Source organism: Dermacentor variabilis, chromosome 10 (genome assembly GCF_050947875.1).
Source record: "Dermacentor variabilis isolate Ectoservices chromosome 10, ASM5094787v1, whole genome shotgun sequence".
Lineage (NCBI taxonomy): Eukaryota > Metazoa > Arthropoda > Arachnida > Ixodida > Ixodidae > Dermacentor > Dermacentor variabilis.
In genome coordinates this window covers 82,877,568-82,894,525 of record NC_134577.1, presented here as the reverse complement: position 1 = coordinate 82,894,525, position 16,958 = coordinate 82,877,568, and the positions used below count along the sequence as shown (strand labels likewise).

The window sequence follows — 16,958 nt, the reverse complement described above, 5'->3', positions numbered from 1 at the left end:
AGACATGCGAACAGCTACCGCTTAGTTCAAATTTTGGAAGACGAGCCCTTAGACGAAGTGCACAGAAAATAGCAATGCCCATAGGCACTACAGCTACACTGCTACAGCTTTTTAAAAGTGTTTTTTATACATTTATAGTATAGTAGCTTCTGTTGGACCTTATGTCATAACACAGGGAAATTTTCCTCTGTATTATCCACAATTTAATCTGAAATGATAAATTTATTCATATGTGAAAGTTTTCCAGTCAGCAAGATCTGCTGCCTTTGAATTTTAATTAAGCTGTATACACTTCAGTTCTTAAACAATGGTGCAGGAGCATGCATGCCCCAGTGCACAGAACAGGCACAATTAAACGTGAAACTTTGACTGTATAGTAACACATGACACCAGCAGAACTCACCATTCTTGGTCCGAGACTCTGTTGTGGAGCTGTTTTGCCCTCTTCTGCGTTTTCTGTATAGCAGTAAAGAATATGGTAGTGGCAACAAATAAAACAACATACAGCAATCGAGTTTTTACCATCAGCCTACTAACATATGCGGCTCTTATAGCAATCACGCGCCCAACTACGAAATAGTCATTGCCATGCTATGCCATGCAACTGCCTTCTAAATATGCACAGATGCGTCTCAGATGAATTTTTTTTTCTTTAGTTCCTTTAGTGACCTAAATCAGCGTCACATAGATGGTTCTCGCAACATGAATATAAAAGGAAAAAAAATTGCTTCCAGTTCATTCAAATTCACTCGCCCTGTGGAGGAATAATCCTGTGCCTCCTCTTAAATGTTACAACGCTGCTGCACTTTACATTGTGAGAAAAGAGGTGGAGGACACAGCCCACTCTTGTCATACGAGCCACGGAAAGAGAGCCAGATTACGACATTAGCTTGGCTCTACTAGTATTGAACAAAACGTCAGATTTACTATATTTTGTGGTGGAGCCCAAATATTGTCTCATTATAAAACCTACAAAAATCTCGCTTAGGACGTGCACCAACTTGTCAGGGTTTTTGTATAATAATAACAATAATAATATTTGGGGTTTTACGTGCCACAACCACTTTCTGATTATGAGGCACGCCGTAGTGGAGGACTCCGGAAATTTTGACCACCTGGGGTTCTTTAACGTGCACCTAAATCTAAGCACACGGGTGTTTTCGCATTTCGCCCCCATCGAAATGCGGCCGCCGTGGCCGGGATTCGATCCCGCGACCTCGTGCTCAGCAGACCAACACCATAGCCACTGAGCAACCACGGCGAGTGGGGTTTTTGTATGAGCAATGCATTCACTCATTCCTTGGTATACTTTCACTGTGCAGCTCATGCAAGGGGATAGCAGTTACTTCATAACAGTAATGATGTGGCATACAAAAAAGGCTTTTATCAGCTATCCCTGCAAAAGGTTAATTCATAAATTACTAACGCTATCCATCACGTTAAAATTATATGGTGGATCCATATGTGTAAATGGATGTGGCCAGTGGTTCAGCAGTTGCATCAACAACGTTAAAGAAAAGTAGCTGTGTGAAACAGGAATGAACACCACCTCTGGGCATTCCGTGTCTTGCACGAGTGTTTTCATAGCACCAAAAATTGCATTGCCCAGCCTTCGCTATGCAGAGGGGAAAATTATATTTATTTTTGTCACTTTGGTTATCACCTGAGTTTTGCAAGCACAAACCACTTTTGGGTAAAATATAAACATTTGAGACCAATCTGACATACATGCGAAGCAATTAACATGCCTCTTTTCAACAAAACATTTAAATAGAGCATGGACAAGCAGGTGGCTAATCAAGCTTGCCATCTTGCCTTTGTTAACATCAAAATAAATTTCTTCTGTTAACTATTATTTAGGCTTCAGCTTTTGGTTGGTGCTACTATTTGATGGTTGTCCCCATTTCATTGAGAAAAAGCTACAGCGGCCATTGGTCGCCAACTAAACATTACGAGTGGTCTTTGCAGGTAGTTTGATTAATTCACTGTGTTTCAGCTCCCAAAGCAACACCCGAACCATACAAGACACTGTAGTGCACGGCTCACAATTCATTTCGGCCACCTGTGATTTTTAACGTGAGCCTAATTAACCGGTTTTCGCATTTCACATCCATTGAAATTGACTGCCACATCCTGAATCAAAGCTGTAAACTCATGCTCAGCAGCAGGACACTACAGCCACTACGCCAGTTTGGCTGTTCTGAGGATGATGTGCTTTATTGGCTGGTTCCTTCTCTATGACTTTACAAGCGCTTGCACTGCAGCAGCCTCTTTGGATTTCATAAAGAAACAGATATGTAAAACATGCAGAAATAAAATTTAACGCTAAGGTGTGGCTGCTATCTTAGTTGCACTTTACATGTGAAAAACATCAGCTAGAGTGTATCAGCTATAGTGTATCATTCGATTGAGAAGAATTCGGTTCACAAATGCGTTACTGGTGCCCTCTTACTTGAACACTGCCATAGCAGAACTTGGAGCACTGTTTTGGAGGATCTGCAACATCTGTGCGGCATCAGTCATAGGAACTTGTGGAGGAGGGACAGGCAGCTTCACATGGCAATATGTCCGGATGGGTGCAAGTGCATACATATTTTGCACAAGTTTCTTTTTTGTGCCTCATGCACACGCCACATCTGTGCAGCTAAGTGGCGGCAGGGACCCAAGGCCTGATCTGGAAGAGGTTTCTGTTGCACAAAACGTAACTGAGATATACAAGTCGTAGTCAACAAGTTCATCAGCATAACATTCTAAATCAGTCGAAAACTTGCAGTGCAGTGATAAGTGTGCATTTTTTCTTCTTTGTGTCCCATCTAGTGCCCAAAAACCACATTTAGAAAGATTACTCTCAAATGTATCAATGACCATACATTGCATGTGTTAATAGCCCCTTCAATTGCAACATATGCATTTACGTATGTGACTTACTTTTGCTCTATATGGGCTGTGATAATATTAATAAAAACACAACATAGTTCAGAACAAGAACTCTGCAAAAGATCACTGGTGCCATATGCTGCATCAATGCACCAAGTAATACATAGTTCTGAGAGACTGTACAGCACACGATGAAAAGTTGAACAAGTTGCTCTTCACGAAGTATGTGAACACCCGTCTTTCCAAATGCAACCGTACTTCTAGCTCATCAGTAATTTCCACTCCTGTTTTCAACCATGAGTGCAGCTATGTTCGTGAAAAAAACAAGAAAAGTTCACTCATTTCGTAATCACACAAACGGAATAAGCTGGGTCTAAATGTTCGCTTGCCAGGCTAGAAGTGTTTAGCTGGGAAGTAAGCCTCACATTCATTTGAAAATGTGTAAACATTGAAGCAATGATCTGATATTAGCGTCTGAAAGAAATAAGCAGTTGGGAGGCGAACCTAGCCTTAAAATGTATGATTCAACAACACAGGAACATGCAGAATTAGTTCAGGTTGGCGCAAGAGGTGAGTCACCACTAGCTTACACAGAAACAGATTTTCCCCTTTCATTAGTTTACATAGCAGCCAATTGTGGCGGCACATGAGGCAGGCAGTAATCAGTTACGATCAGGTCATGCACCACAAGTCAAACCTGCACCTGGTTTGCATAGGTTCTTATTGAAAGCAGGTCGTTCGATTTCCTTTTCGCGCTTCTTTCTACGACAGAAACAGTGAGCAACCTACTGCAGTAACTACGCCTAAGCGAACCAGCAGTCATTGCGCGCTTATCTTGAATTTAAAATAGAAAATAAAAGTTTCCGGAATGCAAAACTAGGAAGAGCTTAGCCACACCCTCACAAAGCATGCAAAACTAGGCTGCATGACAAAGTGAAAAGCTCGCGTTTTGATTCCTTGCTACACGCTCAGTATGCAAGGATATCCATTTTTTTCTACTGACTTTATGTTTGAAAAAAATGTGAGCTGTTTTGGTGCAATGTAACCGACTCTTTTCCTCGATTCTATTCCTAGCCCCGACACCTATTTGGAAACAGCACCTTTGGCGTCAGTCGCGGCGAAGGAATAGAACAGGTTTGGAATGGGAGCAGGGTCAGTTACATTATCCCGGCCCTGTTTCAAAAGCTGTGGAAGCAGCGGGCTTGCTTTTCGCTGCCATGCGCGTCGATGTAGTGACTAAGTCACGGAAGACTTACCTACAACAGTGGATCAAAAGAGCTGAGTTGTGCCTGTACTTTTGTGACAATCCAGCAGCGCATGAGCACTTTGCCTCCACGATCGATGGGTCCCGGAATGCGTCGGTGATTCTCACCACAATCTCGTGCGGGTCCGCCGTCACTCCGAAGGTTTGCACACACAGCGCGACCACTTCCATCTCACTACTCACTGTACCACTAATACCGACTAAAATGAGGTGCTCGGCGTCCAATACCCGTTCTCCCTCCACAAAACCGCGAATTAACGTCGCACTGCAAGAAGCTTAATATTTTCACGAAGGACAGCGCACGCATCATCATCATCATCATCATCATCATCATCATCATCATCATCATCATCAGCCTGGATACGCCCACTGCAGGGCAAAGGCCTCTCCCATACTTCTCCAACAACCCCGGTCATGTACTAATTGTGGCCATGCCATGCCTGCAAACTCCTTAATCTCATCCGCCCACCTAACTTTCTGCCGCCCCCTGCTACGCTTCCCTTCCCTTGGGATCCAGTCCGCAACCCTTAATGACCATCGGTTATCTTCCCTCCTCATTACATGTCCTGCCCATGCCCATTTCTTTTTCTTGATTTCAACTAAGATGTCATTAACTCGCGTTTGTTCCCTCACCCAATCTGCTCTTTTCTTATCCCTTAACGTTACACCTATCATTCTTCTTTCCATAGCTCGTTGCGCCGTCCTCAATTTGAGTAGAACCCTTTTCGTAAGCCTCCAGGTTTCTGCCCCGTAGGTGAGTGCTGGTAAGACACAGCTATTATATACTTTTCTCTTGAGGAATAATGGCAACCTGCTGTACATGATCTAAGAATGCCTGCCAAACGCACCCCAGCCCATTCTTCTGATTATTTCCGTCTCATGATCCGGATCCGCCGTCACTACCTGCCCTAAGTAGATGTATTCCCTCACGACTTCCAGTGCCTCGCTGTCTATTGTAAATTGCTGTTCTCTTCCGAGACTGTTAAGCATTACTTAAGTTTTCTGCAGATTAGTTTTTAGACCCACTCTTCTGCTTTGCCTCTCCAGGTCAGTGAGCATGCATTGCAATTGGTCCCCTGAGTTACTAAGCAAGGCAATATCATCAGCGAATCGCAAGTTACTAAGGTATTCTCCATTAACTTTTATCCCAAATTCTTCCTAATCCAGGTCTCTGAATACCTCCTGTAAACACGCTGTGAATAGCATTGGAGATATCGTATCTCCCTGCCTGACGCCTTTCTTTATTGGGATTTTGTTGCTTGCTTTATGGAGGACTACGGTGGCTGTGGCACGCAGCATGGAGGAAGGAAACTGAGGAGAGGCCCTACATCCTTCGCGCGCTAGGAGAAAAATGTGGAGGAAGTGATGTAGTACGTTCTCCTCTTTTCTTGCTCATTTTTTTATTTCTTTGCCGTAGCGGCCACGCCTTTCGGGCCACAATGGCGGCTTTGTTTTGGTTCTGTGCGCTCGCACGTGTTGCTCCGTAGGTTTCGTACCGTGGCAAAGGCGCCGTGCGGGCAGGTTTGCGTTGGTCTCCGTGTTTTGTTGCGCTGCGTTATCTGGACCGTGCTCTCCCGGATGTTGCTGTGGCCAGGTGGGACAGGAGGAACTAAAGTTAGTGAAATGAACGCGCATGCAACGCTGTACGCTATGTACCACGCCACGGCAATGGCTACGGACGAAGGAATATCCGCGGGAAATTTTGCCCTCTTTCGCGGAATCATGCTAACGTGCTAACGATTGCTTAGTATTGCTGCGGAGCGCGCGCGACCGACCGAGCAACACGCTTGCGGGCAGCGCGGCGTGGTTTCGCGAGAAATGTAAACAAGAGAGGAGAGCTGGCCCGATAGGCGGAGCAACGCCATGAGCAACGCCAACTTCCGGCTTCACTTTAGCTTCACAAAGAGTGACGTCAGGGCCTCTCCTTAGTTTCCTTCCTCCGTGGCACGCAGGGACCTCCGTAAAGCCGCCATACTGCACAGTGTAGCCAGACCGGGCCAGGCTTCGCAGCGCCCCCTAATGTTGATTTGAGTTGCGAATACGTGTGTAAAAGCCACGCGGGAACGAGAGTACCTCGACTCGTGCCTGAACAACAGTGGTCAGTGCATGTGCTAACTGTTTGCCAACATTTCTGTGCTGCATTGCGCAATTTGCTGCTTTGTTGTAAACCATGAATTCATCTTTCCGCTTTGTTCCTTCCAGACGGCAGTGGTTCTCGACACCTCGAGAAGCCTGGTCAAGCCCTGGCGTTTAGTTGGAGCTGCGACCAATGCGACAAGAACGAATCCTTGTACCAAGCATTCGTCAAGAAGCGACTGGACCAGGAGGTAGCTGCTGTCCGGAAGTGGGCGCTCACGGGCTTTAAAGGGACACTGAACGAAAATATTAAGTCGAGCTAGGTTCAAACATCGGATTTAGTTCTGTAATAACGAATTCGTGTTTCGTAAAGAGGGGAGAGCGAGAAAATTAGGAAAATGAAACATTGGAGCGGCGTCACTTGTTGTGGGCCCTATTACCTCTCACACATGACGTCAGCACTGGCTGATTCCAATATAGCGGTATACTAGGAGGTCACGTGGAGGTTGCGTCAACTCGTCCGTTTTGGCGCGGGTGGCTCAAATTGAAGAACAGCAGTGGAACCATCGGCGGCAATTTTATATTGAATTATACAGGAAACGATGGCGACTCCTAAGACAACACTAGCAATCTATCCATCTGGTTCGAATTCATTTCTTTAGCGTCCCTTTAAGTGAGATTATGCTCATAAGGCCGCAAGATGTTCGCGTCGAGTGCGCGGGATGCGCGCCATACGGTCACTCGTAATTGTAACTGCTTTATATCACAACCGGAATGGGCACGCGTTTACAGTAAATATGCACAGTGCATTGCTAAGCACACGGGCAAGAAAACGATCTTTGCCGGGTGTTTGTACCGCCATGTGCTATTTCTGTCTAGAAAAAAAAATATCCCCTCCTCTAGAAATTTGTGGCAAGTATGAGCAGCGATAACAACGAAATTGATTCAGTACAGCACCATGCAGCACTTTTCGCATATTTTGTGCTGTAACGCTATTGGTGAGAACACCGGAACGTAGAATATGAACAAAGTAAAGACGAAGTACTCGGTAACAGATTGGGGACAATCCTTTTCCCATATGAGAGCAGTAACATGTGAACAGCTTTAGAAATGGCAGCACGCATACGTCATTCTCGAACCTGTAGATGTAAGCGTTAGTAACTATACCAAATGATACAAGGCGGCCGAAGTAAACTGTCGTTTGCACTGCTGGTATAATAGCGCCTGCTTCTTCTGCCTTTCGACCATTGGCTGATGATTGGGCAATCCAGCTACAGCATTGACATGTCTTTTTTTTTTTGACAGAGAGAAACTGTGTAGGCGGTTATATAATGGCCCCCCATGATGTGCTATGCACCGAAAACACAAACAGACAAGCAAACAAACAAACAAACAAACAAACAAACAAACCAAAACGTGTTTTATAGATGCAAGAATGTTTACATTACGTACGAAGGCTCAAAAGAGGAAGTAGTCGCACCTTTTTGGTCGATATAGCAAACTCGGTTTTTTGAACGGGCTTTTTTTGCTGGATGCTTGTAGCTGCCCATTATTGTGCGTTCAGCAACAAAGTAGGCATTGTGGAGTGCGCTTGCTTTGTGACTCCAGAAGAGTACAAGTGCTACAGTGCACCTGCTATAAATTCGGAGCCACATGTTCGTGGAATAAACAAGTGTAAGCAAGTTTTGTGTATCTCCGCAGGTTATCGAGATCACGGACGACCTGCAGTATGGCTCGACTAAAAAACTCGGCTTCGTGCTTCGCGTGAGAAGCGATAGCGACAGCGACAGCGCCACCATCAGAGTGCGCGTTCCCGGAGATCAGGACGACCAGGTGCGGACACATGCTCAGTGTTTTGCGCTGGCGGCCGGTGCTTGACCCTCTCACACCGCCTGGCTGTGGCGACGCTGTTCGGGGGCAGCCAGATTTTTTAACGGCCATATAAGTAGTTATGAGCCAACAACTGGGCTATCACGGTAACACCACGATCGCATAAAATAGGGAAAAAACAGAAATGTCGCCATTAGTTTAATTTCAAAGCCATGTGGCAAGAGACACGAGGGCTCAACCGTTACTCCGCAACCGAGCTGAATCTTCTGCAAGATATAACTGCACTATAGCCTCACGCTCCGAGTTGTGCAAAATAGTTTAATGCGTCACATGAAAGGCGCGTGTCTTACGGTGCGAACGCATATTTGGCTAGGGAACAGCCACGTCGCAGCACCCGCGGTCACGGAAACCGGGCGAGGATAGCAAAGAGAAGCTTTACTTGAAAAAAAAAAGTACTGCGACTCGAATTCATTTGCCTCTTTACAACGGGCTCTATAGATGGCACTGTCCTGCCCTTGCTGCGAGTTCGGCGTTCTGAGTAGCGAGGATCTGGTAATGGAGGCCCGGCCACAGCGCACCAAGGTGTGGGGCACCCGCTACCCCCTGGTCACGTGGCGAGTGAGCGGACCCGGGGCTCCGGACGCAGGCGCGCACCACGTGCCACCCGGTTGCTTCGCCGAGCAGCGCGGTGCCGTGCTGCTGCTGCCGGCCGGGTACGTCACCAGGTCCGGACTGTACAAGTGAGCACACTTGACAGGGAATTAATGTTGCCGATGAGAGTTTTTTTTTCTGGCCTTCCTTTGAGCAAGGGTGGTTGTTTGGGCTAGTTGGTAATTCATGGTAAAAACGACGTGCAGCACGAAGGACAAGGACTTAGAGAGACGACAAACACTGCGCTGTTTATTCGTCTCTCTCAGTTTTTGTCCTTCGCGCTGTACATCGTTTATTTTTTTATTTTATTTTCCTGCTTTGAGCACTGCGCGACACACACATCTGGCCTGTACTTTCTGCGGCTCACGTGCGCGCGTTGTGTCGTCCCCAAAGTGTCGTGACGTTGTCGATAGCGTGAATCTGGGTACTCAGCTCTCCCCGGATTTCATTATACTCACGGACAACTTTCCGCGGCAATGAATAAATGAAAGCGTGCGTGTGGAGGCAAAGCACGCGCAAGTAAGTCCCACATTCTCATCCGGGTCAGCTTATCGTGGAGAAGAGTAAGACAAGACAAACAACTCCTTTATGAAATCGAGGGTTCGACGGAAGGCCGTCTGGTCGGGATGAAGCATTGCAGAAATAAAACGAAGGACACCGACCAACAGAAGTGCTAAAAATGAATAAATCTAAAAGACGTTTCGGCTTCGCTACGGAAGCCTTGTTCACAATCTTTTTTTTTTGAGACACGTCACGAACTTTTTCAATAAAGTCACAGGAGTTGCTCACGTGCATGGAGCTCTTCCTGATGAGTGGAGCCAGAAGCTGGTGCAGGTATGCGGACAATTTGTAGAGAGGGGAGCGAGTGCAGTCGACGATTGGACGTAGGGGGACGTTAGGCTTATGAACCTTCGGCAGGCCATAAAGTGCAGGTGCAGCACCGTTATGACAGAGAAGCTTGAAATACAAAGACTTGTGCTCGGGAGCTACGAAGCGGAACACGTCAGCCAGGAGAGTGTCATTCCCAGATTTCTCTTCAAGTAAACATGCCTTACCGTCTCACCGACTACAATTTGTAAATTTATATGTGTTCCGTAAGATAATAAGTTAAAAACATTATTCGAAAGTTTTGTTGATTAGTTGATTACATATTACGATTTATCGCGCATGTCCCCCTCTTCGAGGGTACCAGCTCAAGCACTTGAATTGTGCTATCTACTGCAGGCGATTTTTAAAATTGCTTAACATCTTCACAGAAAAACCTGGCACAGTAACAAGCGATTGAACAGTCAGTATCAATAGGTAATGCACACGAATGCACAACAAATTGGAAAATGCTCAGAATAAGTACAAGAACAAGCACAACAGTTGCTCAGCTCATTTCCAAGCAAACAAACGCAACAAGAACGATCTGGCACCCTGCCAACTGAACGCGCATGCATAGGATAACAGTGCGGCAGTAATGGCCGAAGTTACGCGGTGTGAGTATGTGAAACAAAAACGAAAGTTGGAGGTCAAGTGCAGAAGTCAGGCGATAGTGTGCACGCTGTGCCGGTCAATATTTGAATTAGTTTTAACGTGTCACTGCAGGATCACGGCGAGCGCTCGGAACCAGACGCCTTACGCCAACGTCCATTTCAATCTGACGCACGAGCTTTTCGAGGGCCAGGGTTTGAGAGAGCAGAGTAACTTCCCACCGACGAAAGGCCAATGCCAGGTGACCCCGAAGAAAGGCGTAGCCGTGAAGACCATCTTCCACGTCGTTTGCACAGGCTTCTCAGATCCCGAGGGAGGGTCCCTCAGCTACGGCTTCTACTTCTGCAGTCACGCACCAGACAAGCTCAAGGACTTGGAGGGCGGACGCCCAAAGCCGTGGCATTCGTGCACGCACATAAAGTCTAGCCTCGACGACGGCACCTTTGCGGGTGTCCTGCCGGCTGGGAACTCGACGGCGGCCACCACCGACTGCTCTGTGGTCGTGTTCGTCAACGACAACGTCGGGCAGTACGTCTACGACCTGATAGCAGTGACCATCGAAATGGGCTCTTGCAGCGACTTCTCGCTGGAGACCGTCGACGACTACGCTAGGCAAAGCCAGCAGAACAGCTCCGACGCCATACTGTCGTACATCAAGAGTTCCGCCATGTTGTTCAACTCGGAGTTTTACAAACGATGCAACCGTCCCGGTGGCCCCCCTGGGGCCAAAAATTTGAGCCGCGACGCTGAAGTCTTGGAAGACTACATCGGCTATCTGAAGAACAGCACCGTGACCACTGAGAGCGAACTGCACAATGCGATCAGCGTCCTTCAGGTGCTCGTCCCAGACAACAACTCCGCCACGACAGAAAATTTCACAGATGCGGTGATTGAGCTCATGGACGACTATGCCAGCGCCTTCTACAAGCTGACTTCAGTTGAGAGTAACTGGAGGATCGCGGACCTAACTGCCACCATTGGGGGAGAACTTATTGAGGGACTGACCACACTGCTGGACCTCAAGGCCCCTACCCCTCAGGAAGTACCAGTAGAACTACCGAGTGATTTCAACGTAAGTGGTGTGGTGTTGTTGGCCTTAGACGGCAATCTTTAAATAGCAATGGTCAATCCGAAGGTAGTCAAAAGCATTTAAGGAATCGCTTTAGCGCACTCTTTCAACAAAGCACCTATATACATATATATGGATCGTTTAAACTCCCGCTGCATGGGTGCTTGCCCTCTTTGAAGACGTGACCCCACAACCATTCAGCGCCTTCTGGCTTCCCTTTCCCAGTCGCTAAACTATGTTTCGTTATGATTTAGTACTCAGAACAAAGTCTGTAGTGAAACAACACCTTTTTATTTCCTGAACTCGACCAAACATGGGAAAATTTGCCTACAAAAAGACTTATATACGGTTCATTATCGCCATTACAAGCGCAGCGGCGTAATGGGCGGAAGAAGTAAGGAATGACGCACAGATGCGCTCGTTAATTCCAGCTGCGCGCATACAACCTTAACTACAAGTGTGGTTTTCCTCAACTAAACATATCGAATGACCCCGAAGATGGTGCAGTATCAAAGTGTGGGCCCGTCCGGAAAGTAGAGAAGTTTTAAGCAGCAAACCACGTGGTACACTAGTGCTCCGAAGAAGACCTTGTCTTTCATGGATGTCAACCGCTGTTGACCAGCCTTTCTCTTCGCCACTTTAAGGGCGTCGTCCTTTTTGATACAGTCACGGGCCTCGCAATATGCAAGGTCGCAGATGCGCTGACAAGCGCTTGGCAACTGCATCATAGGCGCACAACACCCACACATTTCCACCGCCGCTGCGCTTTTCACGAGCCATCAGAGAAAATGATCTTTAAAGGGCGCGTTCATATATGAGATATAACATGCCGCCATGACGTAGGACTGTACCATTCCTTGTGAATGCGTGGCGAAAGTCAATTAACCCTGATTCCAACTGATTTTCTGCCCTTTGCCAAAGGATTAAGCAGGCCGCTTTTAATTAAATTATGGGGTTTTACGTGCCAAAACCACTTTTTTGATTATGAGGCACGCCGTAGTGGAGGGCTCCGGAAATTTCGACCACCTGAGCTTCTTTAACGTGCACCTAAATCTAAGTACCACGGGCGTTTTCGCATTTCGCCCCCATCGAAATGCGGCCGCCGTGGCCGGGATTTGATCCCGCGGCCTCGTGCTCAGTAGCCCAACACCATAGCCACTGAGCAACCGCGGCGGGTCGGGACGCCTTTCCTACAACGGTCAAAACGGCTGCGATGAAACTCGGAACTTGCTGTTGATTGAAACGTCACAGCGACAACTTTTCTAATGAGCGATAACATACATAGTCTTTAAGAACGGTTCGTACAGCGTTGTGCATCCCACAACATAAAGGTTTAGGATTGTGTGTGGGTTTTAAATAAAATTCAAGAATCACTGCAAAGGAAAAACCCAACAAGTAAAACATCGAGAAACTCAGCACGCGCATCGGTATGCAACGTGTACGCAATTTTTTCCACCTACTGCCCATAAAATTCCATTATCAATGCTGGTGATGTAAAAGTTAACCATTAGATTGAAATGCTTTTCACAAGAACGGAAACAGTCTTGTGCGCAACTCATGGCGGTTGTTTCTTCTTTCTTTTTCAGACCGATTCCGATTGCAGGGCTGTGGAGAAACTGGTTAACAACGTGGCCCGAGTAGCCGCTGGTGTGTCACGCGTGGTAGACACCGAGCAGAACGACGCGAACATCAACGCCAGGGACTACGAAGTGTGGATTCGAGAGTCGCAAAGGCGAGGCTTCCTCGGCACATCCGGTGGCAGCAGGGTTCGTATCGAAGGCAGCGTCGACACACAGACGGCCATAGTGTTTCCGTCTAATCCATTTCGATGCCACGAGACGGCAAAGCTGACAAACACTCAGGCTGTGGGCGTGGAGGCGGCACGAGGCCCCGCAGAAGTTCCCTTCAGCGTCAGTATGCCTACGGAGAGCTACCTGAAAAGGCCAACACCACTCGACTGGGACGGACACGCGGGCACCTACGAAACATCGTTCTCAAACGTTTCCATGCACGTGATTAACGTAACCGAAGCAGGCGTGTTCTTGAAGATCGACGTGTTCACCTTCGACACGCAAAAAAGATTTATAACCGCCGTCGTCTCTGGTCGACCTCCGTCCAGGTTGGACTTCCTCGAGCAAAACAGGTTTCACCTCACAAGCAACGTGCCGCACGAGAACAGAATCGAATTTGTCCAGAAGCCTGAAGTGGTCACCGTGGCTGTTCTACCGCTTACCAACAGTTCGAAAGCCAGGCTACTTGACCCGTATCGCAGGAGAGGCGACGAGAACGGCAGCGCGACTTACACGATGAGGTCGCGCTTCTACAGCTGCCTTTTCTGGAACAACACGGAACAAGCGTACTCGAGTTCAGGATGTCGCGTTCTCGCGGATTCTGACGAACAGTTTGTTCACTGCGCTTGCGAGCACAACTCCATTTTTGCGGGTGGACTGTTCATCGCCCCGCACCCGATCGATTTCACCGACTTGGGCTTCCTTCTGTTAACCATGTCGAGCAACCTCGTGATGACCATAATTATTTCATCGGTGTGGCTCGTCTATCTGCTAGTCATGGTGTGGGCCGCCAAGCACGATGCAAGAGACGAAGGCGCCGCGGGCATAGAGTACCTCGCAGAGAACGACCAGGACGATGCGTTTGGCTATCTCGTATCTGTCTACACGTGGTTCCTCAAGGGCTCTGGGACCACGAGCCGAGTGCTTCTCGTTGTCCACGGGTCTGACGACGAATCCCGAGAAGTGGTGCTTCGCGACGGCGCGCGAAACCCACTGGCGCTTCAGGCCGGTGGCCGAGACTGGTACTTTCTAAGCCATCCGTCAAGTCTCGGAGACGTTGAGGCCATTTCTTTGACCCTGGAGCTGAAGGGCAACGAGAGCGCCTGGCACTTGAGCACAGTTGTCGTGAGGGACCTTCAAACGGCGTCACGGGCGGTTTTCGTCGTCGACGACGTGCTGACGCCGGACGCGCACAAAGGAGCGTCGACGTTTACCTTCCACGTTGCCGACGAGTCGCTTCTTCGCAACCCGTGGCGAATATTCAGCGCCAGAATCATCCGCTACTTTCGCGAGGAGCACCTCATCTTCAGCATTTTCAGCCGCTTGCCGACCAGCGACTTCACTCGCAAGCAGCGTGCCTCGGTGGCCCTGTTGCTCGTCACCACGGGCATGATGGTGAGCCTCATGTTCTACGGCCTGGACGCCGACGAAGAGGAATCATTCAACTGGCTTTTCTTCGACACGCTGCTCGAGCTGCCAAAGCGGCGCGAACTCGTCATTGCCCTGCAGTCAACGCTCCTCGTCACGCCATTTGCATTCCTGGTCGTCTTTCTCTTCGAGAAGTCCCGGCCACCGGCATTTCGGCGAAAGCCTACAGTGCCCAAGGTGTACGTCGAAGACGTGGTCGAAGACTGGGTTCGCGACACGGACACGTCTACCGATTCAGCCAAAACGGGAAAAGTGCCCAGGGAGCGTCTGACGAGCAACGTGCAGCTGCCGCTGTTCCCAACCTGGGTCTCCGTGTTCGCCTGGCTCCTCTGTTTTTCCGCTTCCCTGATCGCCTCTGTGCTCGTCATACTCTATGGCCTGACGTACGGTTACCGTCGCAGTCTGTCGTGGGTGCGCTGCAACTTCATCAACGTGCTCCTGGGCGAATTTGTGGTGAGCCCGCTCAAGATTCTGTGCCTTTCGGCAGTCATGGCTTGCGTGCTGAAGGCGCCTGTAGAGATGGAGAATATACCGGTGCGCTTTATCGAGTAGCCGCGACAATAGATTTTTAGGAGTGACTGGGACACACGATTTCAGAATACCCGCTTGTTGCGAATCATGTGACGCGTCTGGAACTACGGATCGTTCTTCCCATCGATTCGTCTATCCGTGTGCTCTAAGCAAGCCCTTCGTAGAGCAGCATGGAGTGCCTTCACTTAAACATGCTCTCTACGAATGTTTGAATATTTCAATCTGCTGCAGTATTGTCTTAGTAGCCGTGACCAATCTGATTTTGTGGACACGCCAAATATTCACTTGGACTCGGAACAGTCGCACAACTAGTGCGCTACATGGCATTACAGACAGCTGGCTGCGTAATAAACATTATTGATTTCTTTCTGTTGGCCGGCAGTAATAAAGCATATACTCAAATGTCCCGTAGGGGGAGCCGGAGTGCAAGAAGGAAACCCCGAGACTTTTGTATTCAAGTAAACGACCATTCATTGCGGGGGCGACATCGTGTTAGAACAATGTACGTTGTGTGTGTGTGCATCGAACATACGCTTCATGATTTCTCACGAGATTAGATAATGGTTCAAAGAAACCGTGTCTTTGATTCTGATTAGCCATATACGCTGCGGGGGCTGTAACATTGTGACCGACATACATGAGGAAAACCATATCTTCCGAAAAAGAAAGTCAAGCACTCGCGATTCGTCAGGATTTGTGCCGGATTCCAAAAGCTGTGAAATGGTTCATCTCCTTTGTCGCCGGAATATATATACACATAGTGTGCCGTGATTTATTTTGGTATTTCAGTTCAAAGAGCATGGCGGACTTGTGCTGTGCTGTGGGTCAAAATACCCTGCTCATGTAAGCAACTTTGCCGCAGCTGTGTTTGTGTTTAGCGCTAGCTTAGTTTTCATTTGTTCGATCTGCGGTCTGCGGTGTGGATGCGAAGCTGGCAAGACACACCAGTTTCAGTTTATTTGTCCTACTTATTTTAAAGGAGCAGTAGCAGACGCTAAATGTTATACAGGCTGACAAAGGCCTGTGCTCGATCGTAACGTAATTCGACGTGGAGGTTGAAGAGCAGAAGCATGCGATAGTGCATGATGATAAAAACCAGCAAGTCAGTATGCACTTGCTGACCTCGCGCGACGAAGCTGGTTAGAGGTGTGACTTGGGGAAAAGAAAAAAAAATGCTATATAATAGGCACGACAGAATAAAACATTATGCTTTGTCCTTCACTTGCGCCATTGTTTTGCATGGGAGCTAGCGAAAATTCTGACACCTCACTGATAATGGCTTGAGCGCAGAAGAAAGTTCGCTGATCTTTCAGCGCCATTTTGAACTGGTCACTTGCCGTCGTATCCTCCCCAAAGGTACGGGGTCGTGAGCTTCCGCGAACAAACGGCTGTTTCACCTTAGCTGTCTGCATCCATGTAGCAGCCGCAAATATAGTGCAGACGTTGGACTGCTGTAAATAACAGAGTTAATAGGCGCTTTATAGGCTGTCCTTCGCGTGTTTTGGCCACCGGAGGGGGGGGGGGAGAATTATATATAAAGGGCACAGGAGATTAGCCAGAGTTGAGCCTGGTTACCTACCTTACACTCGGGAAGGAAAGAGGGGAGGAAAAATTAGGAGAAGAAGCGAAAGTCCACTGTGGATGTCGTCGATGAGGTAACAGTTTTCTACTATGTATAACTGACGGTCAGTCATCCGGGATCACAAGCGGTCGCTCGATCCGGTAGCTTCCAAAAATCGCAGCAGCGCTTTGGTGGACTTGTGTAGCTGCGATATGCGAGGCCGTGGTCCCAAGATCTTGTTCAAGGGGAACGGCTTCCTAACTGATTTAGAGATGCGCAGACGTCATGCCTTTTATTTTTCAAAAGATGGGCAGTAGCACAGTAGGTGTTCTATAGTCTCCTCGACACCGCAGTCATTGCACTCTGCGATATCAGCCATTCCGATCAAACACGTACATGCATTGG

The 16,958-nt window shown here is 48.1% G+C and overlaps 1 protein-coding gene across 1 annotated transcript; it reads left to right on the top strand.

The window, feature by feature from the left end:
- Positions 1-3,392: 3,392 nt before the first annotated feature.
- On the top strand, positions 3,393-15,996 carry LOC142559307 (polycystin-1-like). Its single transcript, XM_075670924.1, has 6 exons — positions 3,393-3,447; positions 6,344-6,468; positions 7,919-8,050; positions 8,546-8,787; positions 10,289-11,246; positions 12,830-15,996. The coding sequence occupies exons 1-6, from the start codon at positions 3,393-3,395 to the stop codon at positions 15,011-15,013; spliced, it is 3,696 nt and encodes a 1,231-aa protein (XP_075527039.1). The 3' UTR covers positions 15,014-15,996.
- The last annotated feature ends 962 nt before the right edge of the window (positions 15,997-16,958 follow it).